Raw genomic sequence first — 25,140 nt, forward strand, 5'->3', positions numbered from 1 at the left:
GACAGCGATGTTTAGTTTGTTTATTTCTATGATTTCAACACAGATTTGTTGTTCACAGTGTAACTTTAGCATTATAAGGGAAGAAATACCATATGTGTGTTCCTTTGGTGGCATCACAATAAAAAAGTAGCAACCTGACAGATCTCACAACAAGTAATAAACTCTATTCTTGTATATAGTTGGCTAACATTATGCAGCAATATCCTGGTAAACTTTAAAACAAGTGAATTAATATTTACACTGCACATGTTTAGCTGTTTGTGCTGTTGTTAATTGTTAGCTAATTTCAGGTAGCGGGTTAGCTGCTAATGTTTACTGTTAATGTTAACCCATATATCCAGCGTGATGACAGAGACACTCGGAAATGAGAGTTTATTTGCTGTGTCACATTTAGTGTAAGTGAGGAAATCTGCAACTTTCTTTTAAGGGCACACGGGCAGTTCAAAACACGTCTAGCCAAACTGATGTTAGCTGTGTGGGCAGTTCATTTTAGAGTGGGGCATTACAGCCACACTCCAGGGAATCTACGGCACTGGCCGTTTGACCTTGATACAATTACTGCCTTGCTAAAGGCCTCGGCTCAATGTTCACACTATGCTGCGAGCAGACTGTTTTCCTAAACTCTGAAACAAGGACAGTTCAGCTATCTTCTGCTTTTGACTTACATGGGCATTATATGACAGATACATCTGACAGATTTTCTCTTTAGATATTTTAAAGTTGACAGAGCTTTATGTTACTTCCATAAACTCAGTTCTATTAGTTAGATTACTGAAATAATGCAACATTTCACACACTGTGAATGAAAAATTGTCTCAGGAAATTCAAAGGTATTTTAGGGAGATAAAGAGACTTTGTCAAGCAGAGTATGACCATGCAAATATGTTTTACTGTTATTGAAAGCAGAACCACTTCTGAGTTGTCCTGATTTCCACAAGCTTCCTGGGAAAGCTACATGGGTTTTAATCAATAACCAATTACTGGAGTGAAAATTGAGCACCTCATCATTTCACAAAGAAACAGAATACTTATTTTGTTAACATTGCTTCACTTGCATTAAGGAGATGTATTGGGTGGTAATACAAAAAACTGACTCTCCAGTGCAACAGAGTATCATATTTCAGCCTTACCAAGAGCTGATGGGAGACCAGAACATCCAGGTTCTCTTCCAGAAGTGCATAAACCTCTTTTAAAACCTCTTTTATTTCTGGTTTTAGTGGTTTCCCAATAAGCCCAAGATCTTTATAGGTTGAACATCACTGACTGATTAAGGTCAGCTGAGTGGCCGCTGCAGGAGAGGAAGGCCTCGACTCATTGTTTAAGTTAACAAAATACTAAGGTCCTGTGGCAGATACTCATTTATCTTAGAAACGCTTGGAATAAATTTCAGTTTTTCATGAAGACCTATCAAAGAAACCTCAATGGGAGTTTGTATTGAGTTAAAGAAGCTGTTGGCACAGCCTGTACGTGGGATCTGGACTTTGGCAAAGGACGAAGCAGAGGCTCTTTTTGAGAAAACACATTCCCACTGCTCCCTTGTTGGGATTTTGGTGGTTTGAAATTTTGAATCGTCCATGTAGACAAAAGGTAAAATACGTTTTGGTGTCTAATATAAAGCCCCACTTACTCACTAACAGTGATCAACATCTACCACAATATGTTTGTGCTTTATATTAAATTCATGAGTGAAATGCATTTTGGATCTGGACAATACATTTTCTGATAAGCTGTAGCAATAGCATGTCACTCTGTATGCTACGCTAGCTGCAGTTTAATTTATATTCAGTTTATTTACTGCTTGGCAAGTATTGCTGTGGGTGTAAACTTACTGGTGGGATGGCAGCCCAGTATTCCATCCTGGAGTTTACACTCGTGCATTGGGTCACATTCAGAGGCCACACAGGTGACGAAGGGAACATCACACCTACACTTCAGCTTACAGTCCTCAACATAAAACTCCTGTCCAGGCTGACACACACACACACACACAAAAACTGTGTTAGCAGGGGAAGGCTTAAATCAAAGGTTGTCTTGAGTTATAAATATGAATTGAATGATCAAATTGTGTAGGTTTCAGCTCAAAACAGTAGTCACAAAATTATTCCAGCTTTTATTAAATGAAAATTCTGTTCCCAAAATATCAAAATTCTCCAATATTTTTCCTGTTCCTAAGAAGCCACAGAGCAACAGAGCTCAATGATTTCAGACCAGTCACATTGACAAGCATTTTATGTAAATGTAGGGAAAGGGTGACAGTCAATCATCTTTCAGCATCTCTCAGTGAATGTTCAATATCAATTGTATAAATATGCTGATGACATGGTGGTTGCTGCTGGTCTTATGCAGATGGGAGACTCAGCTAAGCAGTCAACATATCTCAAACATACTCAAGAGCTGGTGTGAGCTCAGTGCCTTCTCTATTAACAGTAGTAATGAAGACGGCACAAAATGTCTCATCATGCCAAAATGTTCTCTCTTTGATGGCTTAAAACTAAAAACGGTCCTAGCAAAGATAGAAATACAAGCACACAAGCAGACACGTTATCCCCTGGTGGCTTATCAGACCATCTTGACTGTACCTCATAGTACTGGCCGTTGGTGTGTTTGCAACCACACAAACTCTTCTTGACGCACTTGCCGGCACTCAGGATGTAGCCAGGATTACACACACAGGCCTCCGAGCAGGGCCCACCGCAGGAGGGAGGTTTCCCAGAACATGTCTCTTGACAGGGGTCTGCACAAGGCTCGTAGTGGCTGTTGGGGGGGCAGCTCAGCGCTAAGGAGAGGATGGAAGGCTGAGGTTAGTGATGTTGTAGACATAGAGTAGGTAGGTAGGTAGATTTATTTTGTCACAATATAACAGGTTATAGAGTGAAATTGAGTTTGTAACTCCCTTCTGCCACATAAAAGACAGACAGACTATATAAAAAATGGTACACAGAATCTAAAACATCTCTCCTTGCATGGACTCTGGCTGAACAATGCTGGCTGAATAATGCAAATGTCTCTGCACGTCTAACTTTTAATTCATTTCATATAATGCTCAAACCTGGCTCATTGCACAAATGTGTTGTTAATCGTTGTTCTATATTTTTGTATTGTCAATTTATATATTTACACAACTTTCTCTTCCGTTGCAATACATCTGCACAACACACACCGGAGTAATGCACATGTAATAGTTATTATATCTATCTATTATTTTATTATTATTCTTATATAACTTACATTTGTTTATTCCATCCATTTATTTATGTCACCTGTACATTTGTCTGGGTGTAGCACCTTATCAGCAAAGCAAATTCTTCATATGTGCGAATTTTTGGTCAGTTGGGAGATTTCCTACTCTGAGATGCTTGATCAATTAAGAAACCTTACTGACCCTTGGGAAGCAGCTCCCTAGTTGCTTCCATTAACCCTCCCTATATTCCTTCATCCACTTATCATTTCTCCACCCAACACTCACGGCAGAAGGTTTCATTCCTCCAAGGTCCAATGTTGACCCCACGGTCCTGGCATTCATTGACGTAGGCTTCGATGGCTTCACACAGAATGGGCTTGGCTCCACCCAACTCACACAGGTCAAAGACACAGTCCCTGAAGTAATTCTGAAAACACACACATAGTTTGTTGAGCTACAATGCTTTATTCTTTCTCTTTACCTTATCTCTCTCTCGTGGAGTGCCATTAGGAGCTTGTTTGTCAATCCATAATTAACTCAATAATCCAATAAAGACTTTTGCAATAGAGTAGAATTCTTTCAACATCAAAAGACCTAACTGCTTTATATTTGTGTGTCCTCTATATGTGAGTATTTGTAATGGAATGTACTTCAAAGCAGCGTACACTACATGTCACATTCAGCCACTGACGGCAGATGCTCCCGTGCCTCTGGCTAACATTGCAAGTGGGGACATGTCAGTACTTTGCCTCCTGCCTTGCAGACAAAGTCAGAATTACCCTTTGTCACAAATGATTAAAATATTGTAACATTCAAAGCTCTCCATAAAATATCCCCTGCTGATCTGACAGACCTCCTTCCTTGCACTCCACCTTGCTCCCTGCAGGATTCAGCAAGGTGGAGTGGGAAGGAGCCAACGTTCAACCTGCCATGCTTACGATTAGTGAGCAACCCACTCTACCACTAAGTCACATCAACCACACGTGTGCATGTGTGTGAATGAATGTGTGTGTTTTGACCTACATTGGGGTTGACTTTTGGGTGGCAGACAGCGAAGGGACCCTTTTTGTCCAGCAGGATGCCGCAGTATCCAGAGCTCTCATACAGTTCCTGCTTTTCTTCATTACACTCAGGGATGGTGGTGTTGGGTTTCTTATTACACCTGTCAACGCAGACAGTCAGTTAGAGAAGCTCTGTGTGTTGGTTTGTTTTCATCCCTTTTAATTACAATAAAGGAAAATTGATCTATACCTATTTGTATGTAAATATGGATACCTAAAGTACACAATATTACAAAAATCTAAAATACATTATGACATTAATAATCATAACAAAAGACATCACACATTGATAAATATTCCAAAACATACATTCTTACATTCATACAGATTCTTCCAAAAGCTCATTATTGTGAAATGTTATTTCATCCTGCTTCTATTCACAATTTCACAGAGGTAATTTCAGCTACTTTCTGGGGTATTTTTAACTGCAAAAACATCTTTTCATGTGATTTGGGTGAAGTAACCCTTTACATTTATTTGATATCTACAGAGATAGGGAGGTTGGTGGTCAGATAACGTTCTGAAAGTGAGTATGTGGGTGTCTGTAGACGTGTGTGATACTCACTCTGGATCAGTGTTCCAGCTGTTTCCAAAGTCATTGGCATTGTTGGTTAACAATCCATCTGGTTTACGGAAATCATCTTTGGCATCTTTATTGTAATCTCCACACAGTCCACAAAGCTTCTTCTGATAGCTGCAGATTACAAGAAAATCTGCAAGTCAGTGATTTGTGGAATTGAGAGCAACAATTCAATTCGAGATACATCTCGCCACTTCTCAACCATTTCCAAGAGTTTGTGACTTGTTTTCATTCTAACCAGGTGTTTTTCACTGATTCTGTGAGTTTTGCTTCATTAAAGTAAAATATTATTATTTTCAACATCATTCTAAAACGTATACATTAAAAATAGAATTCTGTCTCACTCTTTGATCATTTTGATGTCCATAAAGTGGTTTCCATCATAGCGCACAGTCACACCAAAGTTCATGGACACAGTGTGGTGCTTTCCTGACTTGAACACAGAGACACCAGGGGCCGGAGTCACTGGAAGGTTTACGTTGGTCCCATTAACCTGAATGGGGAAAAAATGTAAATAACATAATGAGTGATTACTGAGGAAACAGAAACAGTCACTCTGTGTATAGAATCTTACACTTCAAAGTTAGAATGGCTTCACCAACTCCAAAGGTGCATTTTCTGCAGAGAATACAAGTGATTTCTGAACAACAGCTTGTAGATATGTCATAGATATGACAATAGTATGATTGTTGTCATCCTGCCACCAATGTCTTACTTGTACAGTGCCACCTTTGAGGATGGAGATCTTCACCATGTGGACATATACATGTACAGCCTTCACATAGGAGATGGAGGGATTGTTGTAGCGGTTTTCATTGTCAGCGTGGACCTCAAAGTATGGCAGAGATGTTTCATTGCACGGTTTAGACATCAAATAGCTGCAGTTGCCCATAAAGTTGTACTGGCGTTTGTCAAAGGTGGTGTAGTGGGGATCACTAGACACTATGCATGTGGATGTACCTAAGAGAATAGCAAATGATAAACTGTCAGTTAGCAGGTATTTTGTTACAAATATGTTTCACTAGTCTGAACAATATTGCTTTTACACCAACACTTTTTAGGGTGCTTTCATACTTGTAGTTTTTGTTGTCATTTGGTGTGGACCAAGGGGGAGAAACATGCCCACTGTACGCACCGTTACCCCCATTACAACAACTGTCCAGTCTCGCCACTCTCTATGAAGACAGACTTTTGAGTGTGGCTGTTAGGAGCAGTTCTAAACACTTCAGATGTAGCTGGATAACATATTGTTCAAGCTAGATCGTTTTGAGTTGCTAGTACCAATTACTTGACAACGTACCATTTATTGCCATAACATGCGTTACCTCTGACATAAATACATTGTAAAATTAAGACGGGGTTATTTCATTAAAGAGCAGCAGACCAAGATGCAGCCAGCCCAAACTATGGGACCAGGTGTCACGGCGGGTGCGGTGATCGCTCAGAGGAGAGGAAAGAGAGCCAGGAGAGGAGCCATGCTGGCCCAGCTTGGACTTAATTTTGCTCCTAAAAATCCATTCTGGACAAAATGGGACTCATGTTGACCAAACAACGGAATTGCCCACATCATTACAGAGACCTGCCCCTTCAACATCCCGGTCCAAGCACTCGGCAGGTGGTCCATGTTCTGAGCTGTCAGCACAAGACTCTGGCAAAATTAGAGGAGGTGGACTCTGTGTTTTATATCGATGATGCTTGGTGCACAAACGCAGTCAAGATGGACTCTGTTTCCCAAGTGTCAGATGGTTTATTGTGAAGATGAAGTGTGTTAACGAGTGACAAAGTGACAGGGCTGAGTGAGAAAGCAGCAAGAGAGTGGAGGTGAAGCGGTTAGCATGGAGTAGCTCAACCTGTAGGGAGGGAGCAGGGACGGAGGGTCATTAACACAAGGGACGCTGGGGACATGTAGCTACCACTTTTTGAAAGCATTTGTTAAAAATATTCTGAAAATAGCTTGCAGCAAGAAATGTTGATTAACAAATAAAAATGCTATGAGAAAGGTTTATTTGCACCATTATAAACCTGCAATGCAATGTAAATATAAAAGAAACATCTGCATTGTCCTAAAAAGTAACTTAAGCCAAAAATAATAATAAGCTACTGATTACTGCATTCTATTTTATTATATTTTTATATTGTGAATTGTCACCTGCCACGTGAATTTTGTGATTCCCTTTATAAAAATAAAGACTTTTCCACCATAAAATGGAACAGAAAATGTCTCCAGAATGCAGGAAATTAAGTGTTTAATGCTCAAAATCTTATGGGGGAAGACCATCTGACCCCACTTTCAAATATTTCATCTATAAATATTGTTTCAAAATTGTAGGTCTATTACAATATATTTTTGTCTTGTAATCATGCACACCAATCTTGTGCAAATGTTACATCTCAGTATTTCATCACACCCCTTATCTGACCCCCTAAATGGATCGATGGTGTAGGCTATTGGTGAGGGGTGTCGGATGGATTTTGGTGGTCCGCCTCGGCCAAAAATGCCAAGGCCAATTTTTTGTCCCAGTCCAGCCCTGTCGGGGTGTATACGTGTATGTATATATGTATATAAATAACTGTATTGTTTTATTTTATTGTAAATGTTACCATATGTTAATATAGGCCTACACTTAATTATATGTTGTGTGTGTAGCACGAAGGAACTACAAATTTCGTTTCGTTAATCAGCCTTGTGCTGTATAATGACTAATAAACAACCTTGTACCTTGTACCAAACAATATTACCTTTAGGATAGCAGCCTGCAACACCATTAACCTCGCGGCACTCTTCAGTGGGGTCACAGGAGTTATCAATACATTCCAAAGTGTAGTTCCCTACACAGCGGCACAGCTTTGAGCAGCCATCACCAAATACAATCTCGCCAGGCTGAAACAAAATTTAAGAAAGGATCAATACTGGCAAGTTGTATTGTATGTCACTAGATCTACACATTTTCTACGCAGGAATGTATGCACATGGGTATATGAACTAGGATATCTGACCTCATAATAGTTATTCTGGCCATCCAGACAGCCACATTTCTCAAGTGGCATACAGCGTCGTCCCTTGAAGACAAACCCTGGTTTACAAAAGCAGCCACTGATACAGGATCCAGAACAGTTGGTGGAGGGCTCCATACAAGTGGGGATACAGGCTGGACCACAATCTATATACTCTGCATCAGGAGGACATGGTTCTGTACAACAGAAAGAAAATTAATTGGTTGATGAAAAATGGAGAACATAGTGCATATTCTATTACAGGGGTCGGTAAATAAGTCTGGCATCCGGCCAAATTTTCCCAAACAGAACAGAACAAACTAAATGAAATTATGTGCTCGTTTAGCTCAGTTGGTGTAGGTTGAGAGATCGATTCCATCTTATTGCGGAAATTTTTTTCTTTTGCACATGCTCACATAAAGCATGTGCTGCAGTGTGTGTGCGTTCCACTGTTTGATCCGCATTCGTAAACCTATGGACACTTATTTGCATTTCCCTAAGAAAATTCAGAGGAATCAAATCACACGTTTACTGACTGCTTTTTCAGAGGTGTGTCAAGCTGGCCAGAGACTCTTTTGAATTTGAAGCTCTTAATAAAACTCGACATGAAGCATTGCTGCAAAATACGTTCTTGCGCTTTTATTTTAGAGGCACAATCACTTAAGAGGAAGTGGTTATGTGAGTAACTGTTGCTGTCATGACTGAGATCTATTTTAGCACAAGCCGTTATCAATAAAAAAAAAAAAGTTCTGCTATGAAAGCAATCTGGCCGCGGGCCAAAGGTAATGTAATAAAGGTGAACTAATATTGCGATCAATCACTGTGGTTTGATTAATGTTAAGGATAATGTAATCAGATGTGAAGATGTATGATGGGTGAGGTGGGCTATATATATATATATATATATACATGTGTGTGTATATATATATATATATGTGTATAATGTGTGTATATATATATATATATATATACATATATATGTGAATAATGTGTGTATATAGACCAGCAAGCTATTGATAAAAATTATTCAGTAAAAATAATGAGGCTAAATGAGGTTAAAACCAATTAAATAAAATGTAATAAAATTAAATATTTGTTAGACTGAAATGACAACAAACAGTCTTGATATATTTAAAGATGAAAAAATAAATAATAAAATGATTGGATCAGAATTATTCTCTAACTGTTGACACAGATTCAGGTCTATTAGTCATCCAGTCCAGTTGTTAAGTTTACCTTTGGAGTGGCAGTCCAGTACTCCTCCAACAACTTTACACTCCTGCGCTGGGCTGCACTGCCAGGGCTCACAGGTGATGTTATGGTTACCGTTACACTTGCAGCGCTCTGAGCAATCCATCTCTGTGAACCAAGCGTCTCCTACCTACACACAGAAACGTTCAATGCATGTTCAAACATTATTTCTTGCAAAAGTGCCAGGAAAATATCCCCCTTCAGAGATCCACTGAGCACACTTACCGGCCTGTACTTTCCATCTCCATCAGTACATCCACACTCGCTGAGTGGGACACATTTGTCTCCGCTGAGGACGAGGCCGGGGTTACAGAAGCATCCCTCTACACAGGGCTGGTTGCAAGAGCCACCGGGGCCCGTAGGGTCCTGACAGCTGGGCTGGGGGCAGGCAGTGCTGCATGAGTTGTAATGACTGCCTGTAGGGCACTTCAGAGCTGGAGAGAAGAGGACATTTGGAAAAGGGTAGTGTGCAGCATTTTTTGTAAAATACACAACATTACAGCTTTATATATTTCTACATTTATTTATGTTGACTGTATGTTTGTCTACGTGTAGCACAGCAAATTTCTCATATGTGTAAAACACTACTTGGCAATAAAGCTCCTTCTGATTCTGATTCTCTAACCCACACCCCCAACAGTTCAAGCAAATGGCTGCCAACTCTTGAGCTTTCTGCCTCTTAAAAGGAAGTGCTTGCTCCACCTAGTGCTTGCTCTTGGTGGGAATTGTTGGGTTTCTCTAAATAATATCACAGAGTACGGACTAGACCTGCTCTTTTATGAGCGCTATGAGATAACTGTTGTTGTGATTTGGCGCTATATAAATAAAATTGATCTATCCTTGGTGATAGTTCTGGTTTTTCAAGAAAACAATCAAATACTCTAAATTATGGCTTCATTAATAAACTTGGTAGTTATGACATGACATGCTAAAGATCCTCTTTTTTATCTACACCCGCACGCACACAGAGAGACTTACGACAGAAGGTATTGTTCCTCCATGCGATGGGGACTCCTGCAGCAGCACACATGTCAGCATAGCTTTCTATGGCCTGGCACAAAGCCACAATCTGACCTCCAGTGGCACACATGTCGTACACACAGCTTCCAAAGTATGGCTCAGGGGGCACGACAGAGTGACAGGGCTTAAAGATACCTGTAGTCAAGGTCAAAGACAGAGAGATGTGATGGAGGTGAATTCCAGACAAACTCATTTTACTCAATGATCACTTTCACAATGGCATCATGCTACTGTTAGGCTATTATCAAGGGCCAACCAAAGCCTTTTTGTGGTCCCACAAACAATCATAAATGTGTGACTGTCATTTGTGAAACCTTAGGAAATGGTGATTACTGAGGCCCAACTGCTCCAATGGAGCTGCTCAGTGGCCGGCACATCAGACTGTGGTTGTACTGGACAGCTTCCACGTATGAATGTGTAACTGTGTGAATGTGATCAGGGTGTTCCTTTAAAAAAAGAGAGCATCGCTCTCAGTAATACTTAAAATATGCCTTTTTAAAAATGACTTTAGCATTGATGTTGATGATCTGTATGTTCCTTAGGCATAGTAGCCTGTTTGTGATTGTGATGACAGTGATAATGATGATGATGATGATGATGATGATGATGAGTGGTCAATTTATTAGGATATGCAGGTGGCACGTCTGGAGAGTGTACTTCTCAACACAATGCACTCGTTGTGCATGAGTGCATGCCATACCATTGGGATCAGTGATCATGCCGCAGCTGGTGGGCTTCTTGGCCTCCTCCTCCACCTCTTTATTACAGTCTTCCTGTCCTCCATCATTGCTACAGCTGGAGAAGGGGTGTGGAGGTAGAATGGAAAAAAAGTGATGATTTTTGTTGTGTGCATGTTTGTGTATACATAGATGACATAGTCAGTCTGCCCACCCAACCTTTTATCCAGAGCACCATACTTTATCTCAAAACATGTTGGTCACATAACTGTAAAGTTTGTTGCAGATACTCTAGCTTCCATGAGGATAAAATATTTTTGGTGACCTTGAATAATGGTGAAGTCTTAAATTCCAGAAGGCGTGGCCAACATTAACAAATAAAAGCCTGAGGGGTGGGTAAAAGTATCTCCAGTTGAATTTTGCATAACGTACAATTCGGTCTCTTCCAAACTGTTTTCATTCACTAACAATTCAGATTATTAAAATATTTATTTTACGCCATTTTCCCATGATAACGGGATAAGTACCTTGTCTCGAGATAATGAATGTTGGTTTCCTGTAATAACAGGATCATTTTTTGTTTGAGAAAATAAACAATAGCTGTATACAGTCGACGGCAGGTGTGTAGGATAGATGTGTTAGGATAATTTCAATAAAATTTCTAGTGTCACTAGTTAGCTCACTTGGTAGAGCACAGGACTTGTAATCCAAAGATTATAAATTCAACTTCTGTTAAGTCCATAGGTTGATGGATGTGGGCCAGTCGCCAGGATGCACACAGCCCAGCACATGAGCATGTGAAACAGTCTTTGTTTAAATGATAATAAAAAGATAAAAAAGGAAACCATGGTCCTAAGTAAGGACTGAACACACTACTATTTGACTGTGAGTCCTGTCCTCTACCAACTGAGCAAACCACTGGGAACCCACTGGGAACGCTTTTGAAATTATCATTCATATAAAACAGTATTGTGGGTGAATGGTCATGTTGTGATTTGTTGTTGTCTATTCTTACTTTATTAATGGTCCATAGGAAACCACATTTCGTTCAGCTTTATACTTGCATGACAACATGTTCAATCATTTTGCATTTATCAACTTATGCAATGAACTTATGCCTAGATGTTTTGAAGGGTTAGACTATACAACAGAGACTGGTATAATACATTGTGATTAGCATGACATTAGCAATTGATAATGTAGGAAACAGCCGACAATTGTACATAATCATTTGTATCAGTGTGTAAAAGTATCTGCAATTTGTTCAAAAGAATGAGAAATTGCTTTAATGATGTGCACAAGTGAATAGATGACGTGGAGGTTGAACAAGTAGTTTCGAAATGCACCAAAGCGACTGAGAGAAAATGTAAATGCCTGCCACCTTGAGTGTCCATTCTCTAAGGTGGCCTGTGGAGTGGCCTACTGTTTTTTAAAATCTGTCTGCATGTCAAAGTGACCTTGGGCAAGATACTGAACCCCAAATTGCTATGTGAGTTTGATTAGCTTCTTTCTGATAAGCCTCTGCCATCAGTGGGTGAATGTGACATGTAGCGCTTTGAGGGAATTAAGAAAGGTGTTATCCAAGTACTTACCATCTAACAGGAATACCTTTTCGTTAATGAATTATTTTAGTTTCCCTGTCAAGCTGCTGCCAGTGTAACATTTCCTGGGCAGATGTTTCACATTAAAAGTTCAATGGTAAATGGAATAAACTTGTATATCAAGGTGCAATAGTGCTGTCTCCTAAATTTATAAACAGGTAAACATAGACAAAATGTAGTTTGTCTCTAATAAAAGGATGATATAAATAAAGGCCTGGTTCCCTTTGCTACTGAAATAAATAAAGCCACTATTTACCGGTACGTCAGTATGTTTGATTGACAGAGTCTAGTTCTGTATTTATGTATTCTATGATGTGACTCACTCTGGCCGGGGGTCAGGAACCTGCCAGCTGCCCCCCAGTTCATTGGTGTTAGCAGCTGGTGTATTGTCTGGTTTCAAGTTGTCATCTTTGGGGTTTCCATTGAAGTTTCCTGCCGGGGCAACAAACGGTAAGAGTGATCAGTCAACATGCTGAAAAGGACATTCAGGTTTGCCTTTGGCATAGCATCTTGGTTGGCCTGGTAGTTCTGGGTTGGAGAACCATGTATTAAACTATGAACCAAGTAACTGTCAACAACATTTTGATTGGATCAGTTATTGTGAAAAATGGCTTCTGGTTGTCAGACTTATGCTTTCAAATTTCAGTTTCAGGAGTATGATGTCCAGAGAGGTGACAGTCTGCACCTCAGCTGACACTACAAATGTACATGTTACATGTTTACGTTCATTGGCTGAGTGTCAGTGGGGTTTGGAGGGTGCGTACACATCTGGGTAGATTGTGAAGGACTTTGTGGCTCACAAGGTTCACATAATGCCATTTTGACCATAGAAGAATTGATAATCAGCTGTTTGCAAAAACACTTTTTTTGAGTACTTTTACTTGATTATAATACTCTAGTACTCTTTTCATCCCTGCTGAAATGGAAATGAATAAATCATACTGGTTCTTACCACACATGCCACAGAGCAGACCATTGTAGGAGGTGGGCACAGTGACGTCAGCGTGGTGGTCACCATCAAATCGCACCCTCAGGCCGAAGGACGTTTCCAGGACAACAAACTTGCCACTCAAGTAGATCTTAACTCCACTGATGGAGGTGACAGGTGGGACAACCACTGTCCCATTGACCTGAAGAGAAGAGAGAGATTTATTCTGATGATGGGCAGAGAGTGCAAAGAAGACAGGACAGACAGTGTCTGTAGGTGGAGCCATTCATTTAAACCAGAGGTTGCCAAACTTCCTGTCAGATGAGACTGATAGACCTGTAACTGTAAGATGTAACTAAAAACATTAATTTTGACTCAGTTCCAGGAATCATTGCAATGAAATGCAGAATGAATAATGTTATTAGTTACACCTGTGTTTGACGGTTTGAAGGCAAAATGGTCTGATTGTGTATTCAGTATTTAATAACCCAGAATATGATCGTGGTGTCTTTTGGACATTAACTGTAAATAAAATTTTGGTCTGCTGTGAAAATAATATATTTTCATTTCATTTTCATCTACACAATTTTCCTGGTTGTTCTCCAGCCCCCCAATTTAACAACAAAAATGTTCATCACAATTTCTCAGGCTCCAAGATGATTTCTTTGAATGTCTGGTTTTGTCCAAAATCCAAAGATATTCAATTTACTACTATACAGGGCTAAGAAAACCAGTAAATATTCACATAGAAGAAGCTAGGGCCAGTGAATCTTTGGCCATTATTGCACAAAAGTGATGACAAAAGAGTACACTGATTATCAGAATTGTTGCTGATTCTGTTTTTGTGAACTGACTAATCGATTTATAATCGTTTCAGTGCTAAATATTACAAGCACCTGTTTCTCTTTGGTGCTGTACAGCAAGCTCTCCCTTCAAATGTAAGCTGGTAGTACATAGAGTCAGCGATGGGGACAGTAGAGATTACTACTCAAGCAAAACTAAATCTTTAGTGTAGCAGTTGCTGTGAAAGAACCAACATGTCAGGTAACATACCTGGACTGTGCGGCCCTTGCCGAGGATGACAGTCACACCGTTCACATTGATCACCACAGCCCTGACGTAGGAAACCATCTTATTGCTTCCTCTTTGCTCATTCTGGGTGTCCACAGTGAAGTGTGGCACACCGGATGAGATGTTGCAGGATTTGGTCAGGGTGTAGGAGCAGGCTCCCATGTAATGGTGGGCGTGTTTGTCAAAGGTGATGTAATGTGGATCACCAGATACTGAGCACATACCATTTCCTGTACAAAAGAGGTAAGAATTTAGCTGTGTGGCGTCTATGTGGACTTTTCTGGTGTATCTGATTTTACTGATAGAGTGAAGCTGCTGAATGAAATGTCAAGTGTTCAACTCTTAAGGATTGGAGTAATCTTTAAATCCACTTCAACCTGCACCATTTCTGCATACTTTCTGCTACAGACTCAGAGGCACAGGATAATTTCTACCGGCAACAGTCATGCTTCTAATATGTATTCATTATCTGCATGTGTAGTTATTGATATTCTGATTGTGTATTCAGTATTGAATAACCCAGAATATGATTGTGGTGTCTTTTGAACAACCACTAGCCAATTGTTAATAAAAACATGAAAGTTTTTTTCTGCATTCTCCTGGGATAAAAAGCTCCTTACCTTAGTAATGGGCCTAAAAATGACCCCTGAGGAACTCCACATGAGCTAAATTTTATTTTGTAACTAAATTTATTATATTTAAAAAAATATGCTTGACTTGCTTTTCTAATTTCTCAATCATAACTGATCCCAAAACTTAAACAGGATCATCTACAGGCTTCACTGATCTTAAGTTAAGAAATTGCCTTTGACAGTCAACCACAGGATCCTGCTATTTGCACTCTCAGCAATGGGCATCTCAGGCAAAGCGCTCCTGTGGTTTGAATCTTGCCTCTCGGGGCGTTCCTACAATGTTTTGTGGCAATTATCTTCCTCTCACTTCCTCGTGGTCATTCCAGCCAAACAATCACATAATCACCATAACATCAAACTACAAACTGACTCCTCAACCATCACTCCAACCAGGGTGATAAGAAACTTGTGTGTCATGATTGATGACACCTCTAAACCCTAACCTCTAACATGCATTTCCTGTGCTCTACTTCTTCTATCCCCTTACAATTCTCTTGTATTGATTGCACTTTTTTGTTAACTCTTACTTCTTTCCCGAGGTAATCCCATGGATGTCATATGTGCTGTTAGCTCTTACTAGTATTTATTGCTGCTCTTACTAGTATGTACTACTAGTAGATCTCGTGCTGTATTGATGATTTGTTGATCCTTGTATGTTGTTCATCAAATGTAAGTTGCTTTGGATAAAAGCGTCTGCCAAATGAGTAAATGTAAAAGTAATGTAATGTGTGTGTGTTTAACGTACCCAGAGGGTGACATTCATATTCTCCATCTTGTAGCTGGCAGCTCTCAGTGGCTGGTTTACAGCTGCTGTTGTGACACTGGATCAAACCTCCACTGTGACACACACATTTCTGCTCACAACCCTCCAAGTACCAGTCATCACCCATCTGACAAACACACAAAATGCAAATGATACATTGTATAGAATACAGTATGCAATACAGTCAGTGCATGAATGCATCAAGCCTCCACGAAAATGTCAAATACATTCACAGCCCATTGAGGCTGCCCAAGTGTACAGTGACTGAAAATCTTCTCTCAGTCTCTCAACTGATGTGAACTGGCATTTTTGGACACAAGCTTCCACCTGCTAGCTCTTCGTTTGTATAATATTCAATCCATCTTAAAAATTATTGTATTTACTCAGTATCTCCAACCATAATTTCTGATGCTCTCACAAAAAGTGCTTACATCAAGGCATCCATAGCCAAACGGTTAAGATGCACAGCACATAATCTTAATATACCTTACCAAATAAAAGTACCAAATGCCAAAAATAGAATATAAAAAGTGCTTAAATTGTGGATTTAAGTATAAAGTATAGAGTATGTGATTGAATTATTATTATCTATTCATGCTTTGAATATGAACACCAGGAATGTATCAATACTTGCAAATGAAGGGAAACACCTAAATAAAAGAGAGGAGAAACATATAAAATTCAGATTTCGGTGAACCAGGACTCACTGAATATTTTAGTGAGCGTACAGTCACCAAATCTCAACCCAGTTTCACACCTTCAATGTTCACTCAGTCTATCACAACAGCAGCGTGATGTGGAGTATGAAAGTGCTGGATCAAGGCTAAGCAGGCATTATCTTCAGATGATGTCATTTTAAGTAAGCTGAACAACCCATGATTGGCAGCTCTCTTCTTCACTTAGACAACATCATTTAATGTTCCTTCACCTGAACGAACCAGTGAACCACTCACTGGGCTGTTATTAGGGCCTGAGCGTGAAACATTCCCTATTGAAAATGAAGGAATTTTTCCCTCTGCAAAGTAAGCTCATTTTTGGCAGCGTAAACATGCTCAAAAACTCACCAAACTTTGCAAACATGTCAGAAGTGCCAAAATATTACGTATTTAAAATGACCTTTTATGTTGTGATCAACTACTCCTAGCAAGTAGGCCATGTCAACTTCAAAACTGTACCAGAAATCTCTTCAGACACTCCCACATTGATTAATCCATGTTGTAAAATCTGTGAGTTTTCGGTTAACGACGTGGAGGTGGAATGGCGGTGAAGTTAAACGCTTCACCCTTGACACAAGAAGCTGTGTAACCTGACTGTACATGCTCAGATCTGTACCAGATTTTACACGTACATGCCAACATCTACCCATAGTCATAGCGCCACCTGCTGGCAACATGAAGTGACAGTCAACGAAGCAGCCCCCACAGCACATTTCACCTACATGTATGAAATTTCTGTGGCACATGTTTCATGTCCAGACCATAGACTGTATACGTACCAAAATGCCTCTTGGAGCAATGCCCTAAACCCAACAGGAAGTCGGCCATTTTGGATTTAATGGTCATTTCTGATCTCCTCCTATGGAATTACTCTGATCGACTTCAACTTTACACTGTCTAGTCCAATCCCACTGACGATTAAATGTTGTACAAACGGTGAGTTGTTGTGAAATGACGTGCACATGGCGTGGTGTCCAAAATCACATGCGAGATTTTGCACATGCTACACATGCGAGGGCCTGCCCAACGCTGCTTCAGCTTTAATTATCCTTTACATCTGATACTATTTTTGTCTGATCATGTTATGCAAATCAGTCAGGTTTCAATATAGATCCCAACTTAAAACTTCATTGCAAAATGAGCATGAAGTTATGTGCCTTTTATTATTGAAGAATGGAATGTGATTAAAGTCACTTTGAGGTCTTTCTCACTTACAGGGTGATAGGATCCACTGGTGTCCACACAGCCACAGTCTTTCAGGGCCACACACTTGTCGTTGCTGAGGATGAAGCCTGGATTACACTCACAACCCTCCACACACACATCCTGACAGCCGGGCGGTCCAACCACACCCAGACACGTCTCTGGACACGAACTCACACACAGAGAGTAGGAGCTGTTGGGAGGACAGGCCAGGGCTGCATAGAGGAACAGAGGGATGGATGAATGGATTAGGGAGGGGTGGTAGGAAGGAGGGTAGGGTAGAGACAAGGATAAATAAAAGAAGGAGCAGGACATGGATGAAAAGAAGAATGTTAGGTTGTGGGTAGGGGGATGGTAGTTGTTGGAGCTTTTCCTGGTCCAGTAACACCTGGGTATAGTAAGCTACTGGCTTAAGGCCAACATATACTTATCTGCTGAGGTGTTGTGCTGGTTAAGCTGTATGCTACGTAGGGTGGAAGTGATTTACGGTATCTATAGTTACCAATGTAGACAACACTGGATGGAGGTGTGCGTCATTCACTTCGGATAGACAGTCAAGTTTGCACTGAACAAAGACAATCCTAAAAAATAGAACAGGGGCAATAGTCTGGAAACAAATATTATTTTTCTCTTTTCTATACTTATTCAGACTCGGAAATGACTCCAATTAAACTTTTCCATACTTCCTGTAAATACTCGACTTTGGGAATCACCAAAGTTATTGTTGGGAACATGAATGTCTGTAGCAAATTTCATGGCAATACATCTGATAACTGTCGAGATGTTCTGCAGTCAGGATGTCCTGTGCCCAAACCAGAAGCAGAGGAAACAATGATCTTCTTTGGAAAAATGTTTGTCAAATTCAAATACTGAAGACTTACGGCAGAAGTATGGAGTCCTCCACTGGTGAACTTTGGCTCCGGCACTTTGGCAGGCATCAGTGTAAGCCTGGAGCTGGTCACACAGTACATGTTGTTGGCCATTGAACTGACACATGTCATACACACAGCTCTGGAAGAATGGAGCAGGATTCACCACACTGATACACTCCCTGGAACAGAGAAAAACACTCACTCAGTTTGAGTAGGAGAATGCAGATGGTCAAACAAACCCAAACCACCAAACACAATGTTGGTATGGTCTCTTCATGGGATTTAAGAAACTACAAAGAATATGGAATCCTATAAGTAAAATAGCCTTTAAGGGACTCAGGTACGCGTGTGTGTGCTTGTGTGTGTGTGTGTGTGTGTGTGTGTGTCCAGCGCTGTTCATATAATATTCCTAGAACAAGCTATAGTTGTAATCTGAGGAGGCATACAGATTAGATCCTCAGATTTCATTGGCTGTTGCACTAGATGACAAACTTTGGGAGCGTAGGAGGGAGAAGGCTTGTCGAGGGGGGGCTCGTTATTCCAGGTCTCATACTGCTCTGGTAGAATTCTTCCATCTGAGTAAGTGCTTGACTGTGTTTCTGCTATGGAGAACCAGGACACAAACAAAACTCTGGCCTCTCTCTGCCAAAAGCCAGGACTCATCAGTAGATGAAGGCGTAGCAATAACTCTTTTTCTTTACATATCATGACTTTACAGACAACAAACAAACAAAGGAACTATTCAGTCCAGGGGTTATAAATGAATGAATATTATATTTATATTATATGTATCATTGATGTGAATTGGTTCCACATGCACATTTAATGCCTGTGTGTTGACTCAGCAGGGATGAAAATCAAATTAGAAATTAGGAAACTTGATCTACAGGAGAATTTGAAAGCAGTACAATATCTTTAAATATTTCCTGTTAGAGTGAATCTGTATCTGAGCAGGCTGATGGTTTTAGCTCTAGCTCTATGGTAGTGCCTCTAAAAAGTAGAACACCCTGTAGTCCAACAGTTGGACCAATAATTAGAAAATGAAGCTGACCTGAAGGGTCCAGCAGGGTCCTTGATTTTGCCGCATTTGTCTGGCTTCACCACCTCAGCCTCAAGTTTGGGGTCACAGTCTGGGTCAGGCTTGGTGCCTGGGGTACACCTGATCAATACAAACACAACAAGACGGTCACATTCAATTTCTTAAATCAACAGTCTGTTCAGTCTAATTTATACTCAAGAATTATTGCAGGAAGAATTTAGACAGTATGTGACATTATATTTGTCTCTCAATTTTGAGCACAACAAATCATTTGACATTTTTTTTGGAGTATCAGAGTAACTCAGGAGGATTTTCAACAAACAAGACATCCCAGTGGTTTTTAAACTCAAGAACACGCTAATACAGATACTGGTCCACCCTAAAGACCACACACCCAAACACAAGAAGAGCAGCCTAGTGTATGCTGTCCAACGCAGTGAGGAATGAGACACCACTTATCCCCCAATTATAAATAGAGCCTGATCGATCCATCCTTTTGCAGATATTATGGGCCGATATAGCTACTTCTAGATACCTGCGTCGGTGTTTATAACAGCCGATATATGACTAATAAAAAAGAAACAGACGGTCGGATCCTTCCATCAGGACATAGTGTTGCATGCTTTCCCCACCAGAGGGCGATCTGCAGCTCTACCAGAGCTACGCTGAGTAACTCCTGGTAGCTCTCACACTCTGTATTTGAGTTGTCTTAAATAATAATAATAATTTAAAAAAAACAGTCTTTAAAAACATCACTTGACCTCTCCTGAAAACATTCATACCAGACTTGCAAACCCTCACTTCACTCTCCCGGGTCACAGCAGGATGTTTAGTTACAGTAGGTCAGTGGTGGAGGCTGACGTTACGCTGACAGATGTCATTGTATATTTATTTCTGAAAGAGTGCTGCACTTCTAGTAAATGGTCCTCTCATTTGTCTCAAATTTATTACTTCAAAATAATCCCTAACAATACGCTGCCAATCAGTGGCGGTTTTAGACCAGTTTTATTGAGGGGGCCAGACTGTGGCCAGTCGTTTGGTCAGAGGCGCGCATTCAGTCTGGGAGAAACGAGACAAAGGCTTGTTTATCGTATAATGTAATGTTTTAGTATGTTTTAGTAACTTACATTTATTTGTTTCAGAAACAGGATCTTTTCAGTAACTTAGTTTTAATTTTATTAAATGACATTATTCAAAAAAACAATAAAACATTCCCGTTAACTTTAGCTCAAGTTACAGTACATTATCTGATGCAACACTTATTTGTAAGGTTTAATGAACACTACAAACTCGAGTAACATTCTCTGCACATTCTTTAGGAGAGGCCTCTGATTTGTCCATGTAGATGGCAATCATGTTTCTAAAATTGTGACTGGTTAAGGAGCGGAATTGTTCTGAGCTTGGTTGTGCCGGCTTAAATATTGCATTCTTAATTTAGGTTTGTGACAGTAGTACTGTAACTTGTTACAATGCACTCCTCTCTCTCTAGCTCTCTCTCATGTTAAGTGTTTTGTGGAGCCATGCTGTTTGTTGACATGTTAAAAAACACAGTAGCAAGAGAGAGTATGCTAGTTTTACTGGTCTTTTGAAATGGTTGGTGCCCCACCATTTTTACATAAGAATATGACACTGGTCAAATCGGTGGTTAAAAAGTGGGATATTTCAAGAATAACTATCGTAGTTGTGTGTAATAAGAATAACACCAATCTTGTGAAATAGTATGTTAATAAATAATTACACAACCCTATACAGACATATCGTATATTTCAATTTGAATTGAAAAATACATTTATATTCAAGCTCCATGATGTCTGTAATCTTGAGTAGACCTTTTCTGTTATCACTTTTTGTGTATGAAAAGTGCTGTTCCAGCAATATACAAAGACTATGCATGCAATAGAAACACAGATTACAGGGACAAACATTGTCTACAATGCTGCTTTCAGTTTAATGTCGATGTAGATTGAGTCAACTAGATGAACGTTGCGAGCAATGTGTTAAACAGATTACAGTGATCTTGATTTTACAGTATTGATGGCGTAGATATATGTAGGAGCAGCTTACTTGAAAAAGGTGCATCTAGCTTCCAAAGAGTAACATGGAAGTGATCAGCTATGTGGTCAGTTATAACATCGTCAGACTATCGTGAAAAAAATGTTTGCTTTACAAGGGCAATGAATAATACAAAGTTCAATAACACATAACGTTAACATTAGCCTATAAAAGCGTTCTTATAATCCGCATGCTAGCTTGCTCTGCAAAACCCTTGTTGATTAAACAACACTAAAACGATGGATGAAACAATCCACATGTTATATTTTTATTTACTTTCGTGAAGACATAAGTCAGCTTTCACTGTTGAATGCATGTGCATTTTCAGAAATAACTACCCTGGCACGACACCGGACAGTGGCGGTTTAACGTCCTAATGGACATAGTAGAAATTAGTCATTGTGACAGATTATATGTAAGGTAATAACTATTGCATGCCAAAAAATATATACATAATTTTTGGTTTATGCAGGAGAGCCCTGTTTATAATTATTATTACAGCAATTACATGCTGGCCCCCACAATACACTATTTAATTTAATGTTCATTAGTAGTAGTACTCTATATAAACATTTCTGCAGTTTTATACATTTGACTCTTTTTAAAATTATTATAAATTTTTATATGCCCTGCATATGGACTGGCAACCTGTCCGATGTAAGCTGGGACTGGCTCCAGCCCCCCGCGACCCTGTACGCAGAAAAAGCGGTTGACGATAGATGGATGGACAAACATCCTGTCCTATTCTCCTGTTTTAGCTTCTCTCCAGTAAAATCCAGAATAGAATTTAAAATCATTCTTCTTACCTACAAAGCTCTTAATGGTCAGGCACCATCTTATCTTAAAGAGCTCATAGTACCTTACTACCCCACCAGAGCACTGCGCTCCCAGAATGCAGGGTTACTTGTGGTTCCTAGAGTCTCCAAAAGTAGACTAGGAGCCAGAGCATTCAGCTATCAAGCTCCTCTCCTGTGGAACCAGGTTCCAGTTTGGGTTCAGGAGGCAGACACCATCTCCACATTTAAGAGTAGGCTTAAGACTTTCCTCTTTGATAAAGCTTATAGTTAGGGCTGGCTCAGGTAGTCCTGAACCATCCCTTAGTTATGCTGCTATAGGCCTAGACTGCCGGGGGATTTCCCATGATGCACTGAGCTCCTCTCTCCTCTACTTTCTCTCCCTCTGTATGCAACCTCATCCCATTATTGCATGTTACTAACACAACTTCTCCCCTTTCCGGTAGTCTTGTGCTTTCTCGTCCCTCTCCTCTCTCCTCCTATCACTTCCTGCAGGTTTTCTGGCTCTGGAGCTGTGGAGTCTGGATCTGTGGTTGCGGGTCACCTGCTGCCCCCGTGTTCCTGCTCGACACCCTCTGCTGCAACGACTTTTGTTACTAGTCCTATTGTTATTATTGTAAATTATAATCATTAACATTACGATTATTATCATTAACACTACTATAAATATCTGTACCATTATTCATTCACTCTACAGTGTGTATATTGTGTAGGCTGCCTCCCTCCCCTCTCTCTCTCCTTCCATCCCCCTCCCTCTTTCTCTCTGTTCCTCTCTTGCCCTCTCTCTCTCTCTCCTTCACCCCCAACCGGTCGAGGCAGATGGCCGCCCACCCTGAGCCATGGTTCTGCTCGAGGTTTCTGCCTCTTAAAAGGAAGTTTTTCCTTGCCTCTGTCGCCTAGTGCTGCTCTTGGTGGGAACTGTTGGGCTTCTGTAAATATCATCACAGAGTACGGTCTAGACCTGCTCTTTTATGAAAAGCGCTGTAAGATAACTGTTGTTGTGATTTGGCGCTATATAAATAAAACTGAATTGAATTGAATTTTGGCCTCATGTGAAGATGTCGTTCACATTGTGCCTCGGGTGACTCCAACGACCTTTCTAGTCCTCCGACCACTCAAAGTGCTTTTACACTACATCACATTCCCTCATTCACACACATTCATTCACTGAGCCTAAGTGCTCTGAACAGAAACTAACACACACTGATGGGTTCAGTATCTTGTCCAAGGACACTTTGACACGCAACCAACGATCTTTGGATTAAGTCCATACATGAGCCTTCAAGAGAGTTTGAAGGGAATCCATAAATTTTCATTATACTACAGAAAGATGAATGCGTGTAAACTCACGTGTCATCCTCATCCTCTTCTGTCTGCCAGCTGTTCCCGAAGTTATTGACATTTTCTACCAGAGTGCCATCTGGTTTGGTGAAGTCATTGTCTGGGTTCCCGTCATAGTCACCACAGAGACCACACGTCTGGTTGTAGTAGGAGCTGGAGGGACAAAGACGAAGAGAGTACGGGATTAAGAGATGAAGAGGAACGTCTTAAGAAGATTTAAATGGTCAAACACTGTTTGGCAAAGCGACAGAATGCAGAAATGTCTTCATCTGATATCAGGGCATCGTCCATGGAAGATGGAAGAACCAAAGTATTAGGAATGCTGGGAGACTGGGTGGCATGAACTGAGGCGTAGTCCACGATAGTTGACAATGTTTCAACCTCAGTGAAAAACTGACTTGATTACATTAAATTGATAAATATATCTAAGAAAAGGAGAATGGTCTGGAGGATAGCCATAAGAACTGAACCATAATAATACTAATACATTTTATTTGTAATGCACTTTATATTAAAACAAATCCCAAAGTGCTACATGATAAAAACAGGACAAAAATAAAAACAATAAGGCAAAGAAAAGGCAAGAGAAGTTTGTGTTTTAAGGCCGCATGTTAAAGCATGGTGTCCACAGATGGTCAGAGAGATCATTCCACAGCCTGGGAGCTGAGCAGAAAGCCCTCTCACCCATTGTACGGAGCTTGGTCCTGTGAGGTTTCATTATATATGCTGAGGCAGATCGGAGGGTACGTGTGGAGGTTTGTGGGGTGAGAAGTTCCTTGAGATGGGGGAGGGATACACCATGGCTGCACTGTTGGGTGAGGAGGGAGACATTGTACTCAATCCTGAGTAAGACTGGAAGACAGTGTAGTGATTTGGTGTCTCAACAGGGTCCTAGCAGCACTGTTTTGGATGTACTGCAGCTTCTGGAGGCTTTTGCCAGGGATCCACAGAGTTTAGCAATGTTCCTGAGATGGAAGAAGGAGGTCTTTCAGAGATGTTTGATGTGAGCCTCAAAGGTCATATGAGAGTCTATTTTAACACTCTTGGTGGCTGAAGTTGAAAGTGGAATATCTTGGCCAGAGAAGGTGATCCCTGTAATGGCAGGTGGCCAGAAGGGATAATGGCAAGGCAGGAGAGGGGGTTGGGTTTGTCCTGTGGTAGAGTTGACTGACAGCAGAATAGCAGTGGAATGAAATTCCATGCCGGCTGATGACACGGCCAAGGGAGAGCATGTAGAGAATAAGCAGGGTGGGGCCAAGCACTGAGCCTTGAGGGACACCACAAGTGACGTTGTGTGCCAGGGATTTAGCCTCTCCCCAGGCGACATGTTCAGTTCTCCCGGTGAGGTATATTGAGAATGAGTA

At 40.5% G+C, this 25,140-nt stretch overlaps 1 protein-coding gene across 1 annotated transcript in view; it reads right to left on the bottom strand.

The window, feature by feature from the left end:
• The window catches only part of zanl (zonadhesin, like), a 115,549-nt gene that overhangs the window by 35,455 nt on the left and 54,954 nt on the right, over positions 1-25,140 (bottom strand). The window contains 21 exon segments of the mRNA XM_038730452.1: positions 1,830-1,968; positions 2,580-2,776; positions 3,467-3,608; positions 4,205-4,343; positions 4,808-4,936; positions 5,167-5,315; positions 5,538-5,782; positions 7,562-7,703; positions 7,820-8,013; positions 9,053-9,197; positions 9,293-9,501; positions 10,046-10,222; positions 10,788-10,882; positions 12,689-12,797; positions 13,318-13,495; positions 14,347-14,594; positions 15,742-15,886; positions 17,691-17,893; positions 18,560-18,729; positions 19,602-19,709; positions 23,786-23,929. Coding sequence (XP_038586380.1) covers positions 1,830-1,968; positions 2,580-2,776; positions 3,467-3,608; positions 4,205-4,343; positions 4,808-4,936; positions 5,167-5,315; positions 5,538-5,782; positions 7,562-7,703; positions 7,820-8,013; positions 9,053-9,197; positions 9,293-9,501; positions 10,046-10,222; positions 10,788-10,882; positions 12,689-12,797; positions 13,318-13,495; positions 14,347-14,594; positions 15,742-15,886; positions 17,691-17,893; positions 18,560-18,729; positions 19,602-19,709; positions 23,786-23,929 — 3,407 coding nt within the window.

Source organism: Micropterus salmoides, unplaced genomic scaffold, assembly GCF_014851395.1.
Source record: "Micropterus salmoides isolate LMB-PRFRI ecotype aquatic unplaced genomic scaffold, ASM1485139v1 Ms_hic_scaffold_2, whole genome shotgun sequence".
Taxonomy (NCBI): Eukaryota; Metazoa; Chordata; class Actinopteri; order Centrarchiformes; family Centrarchidae; genus Micropterus; species Micropterus salmoides.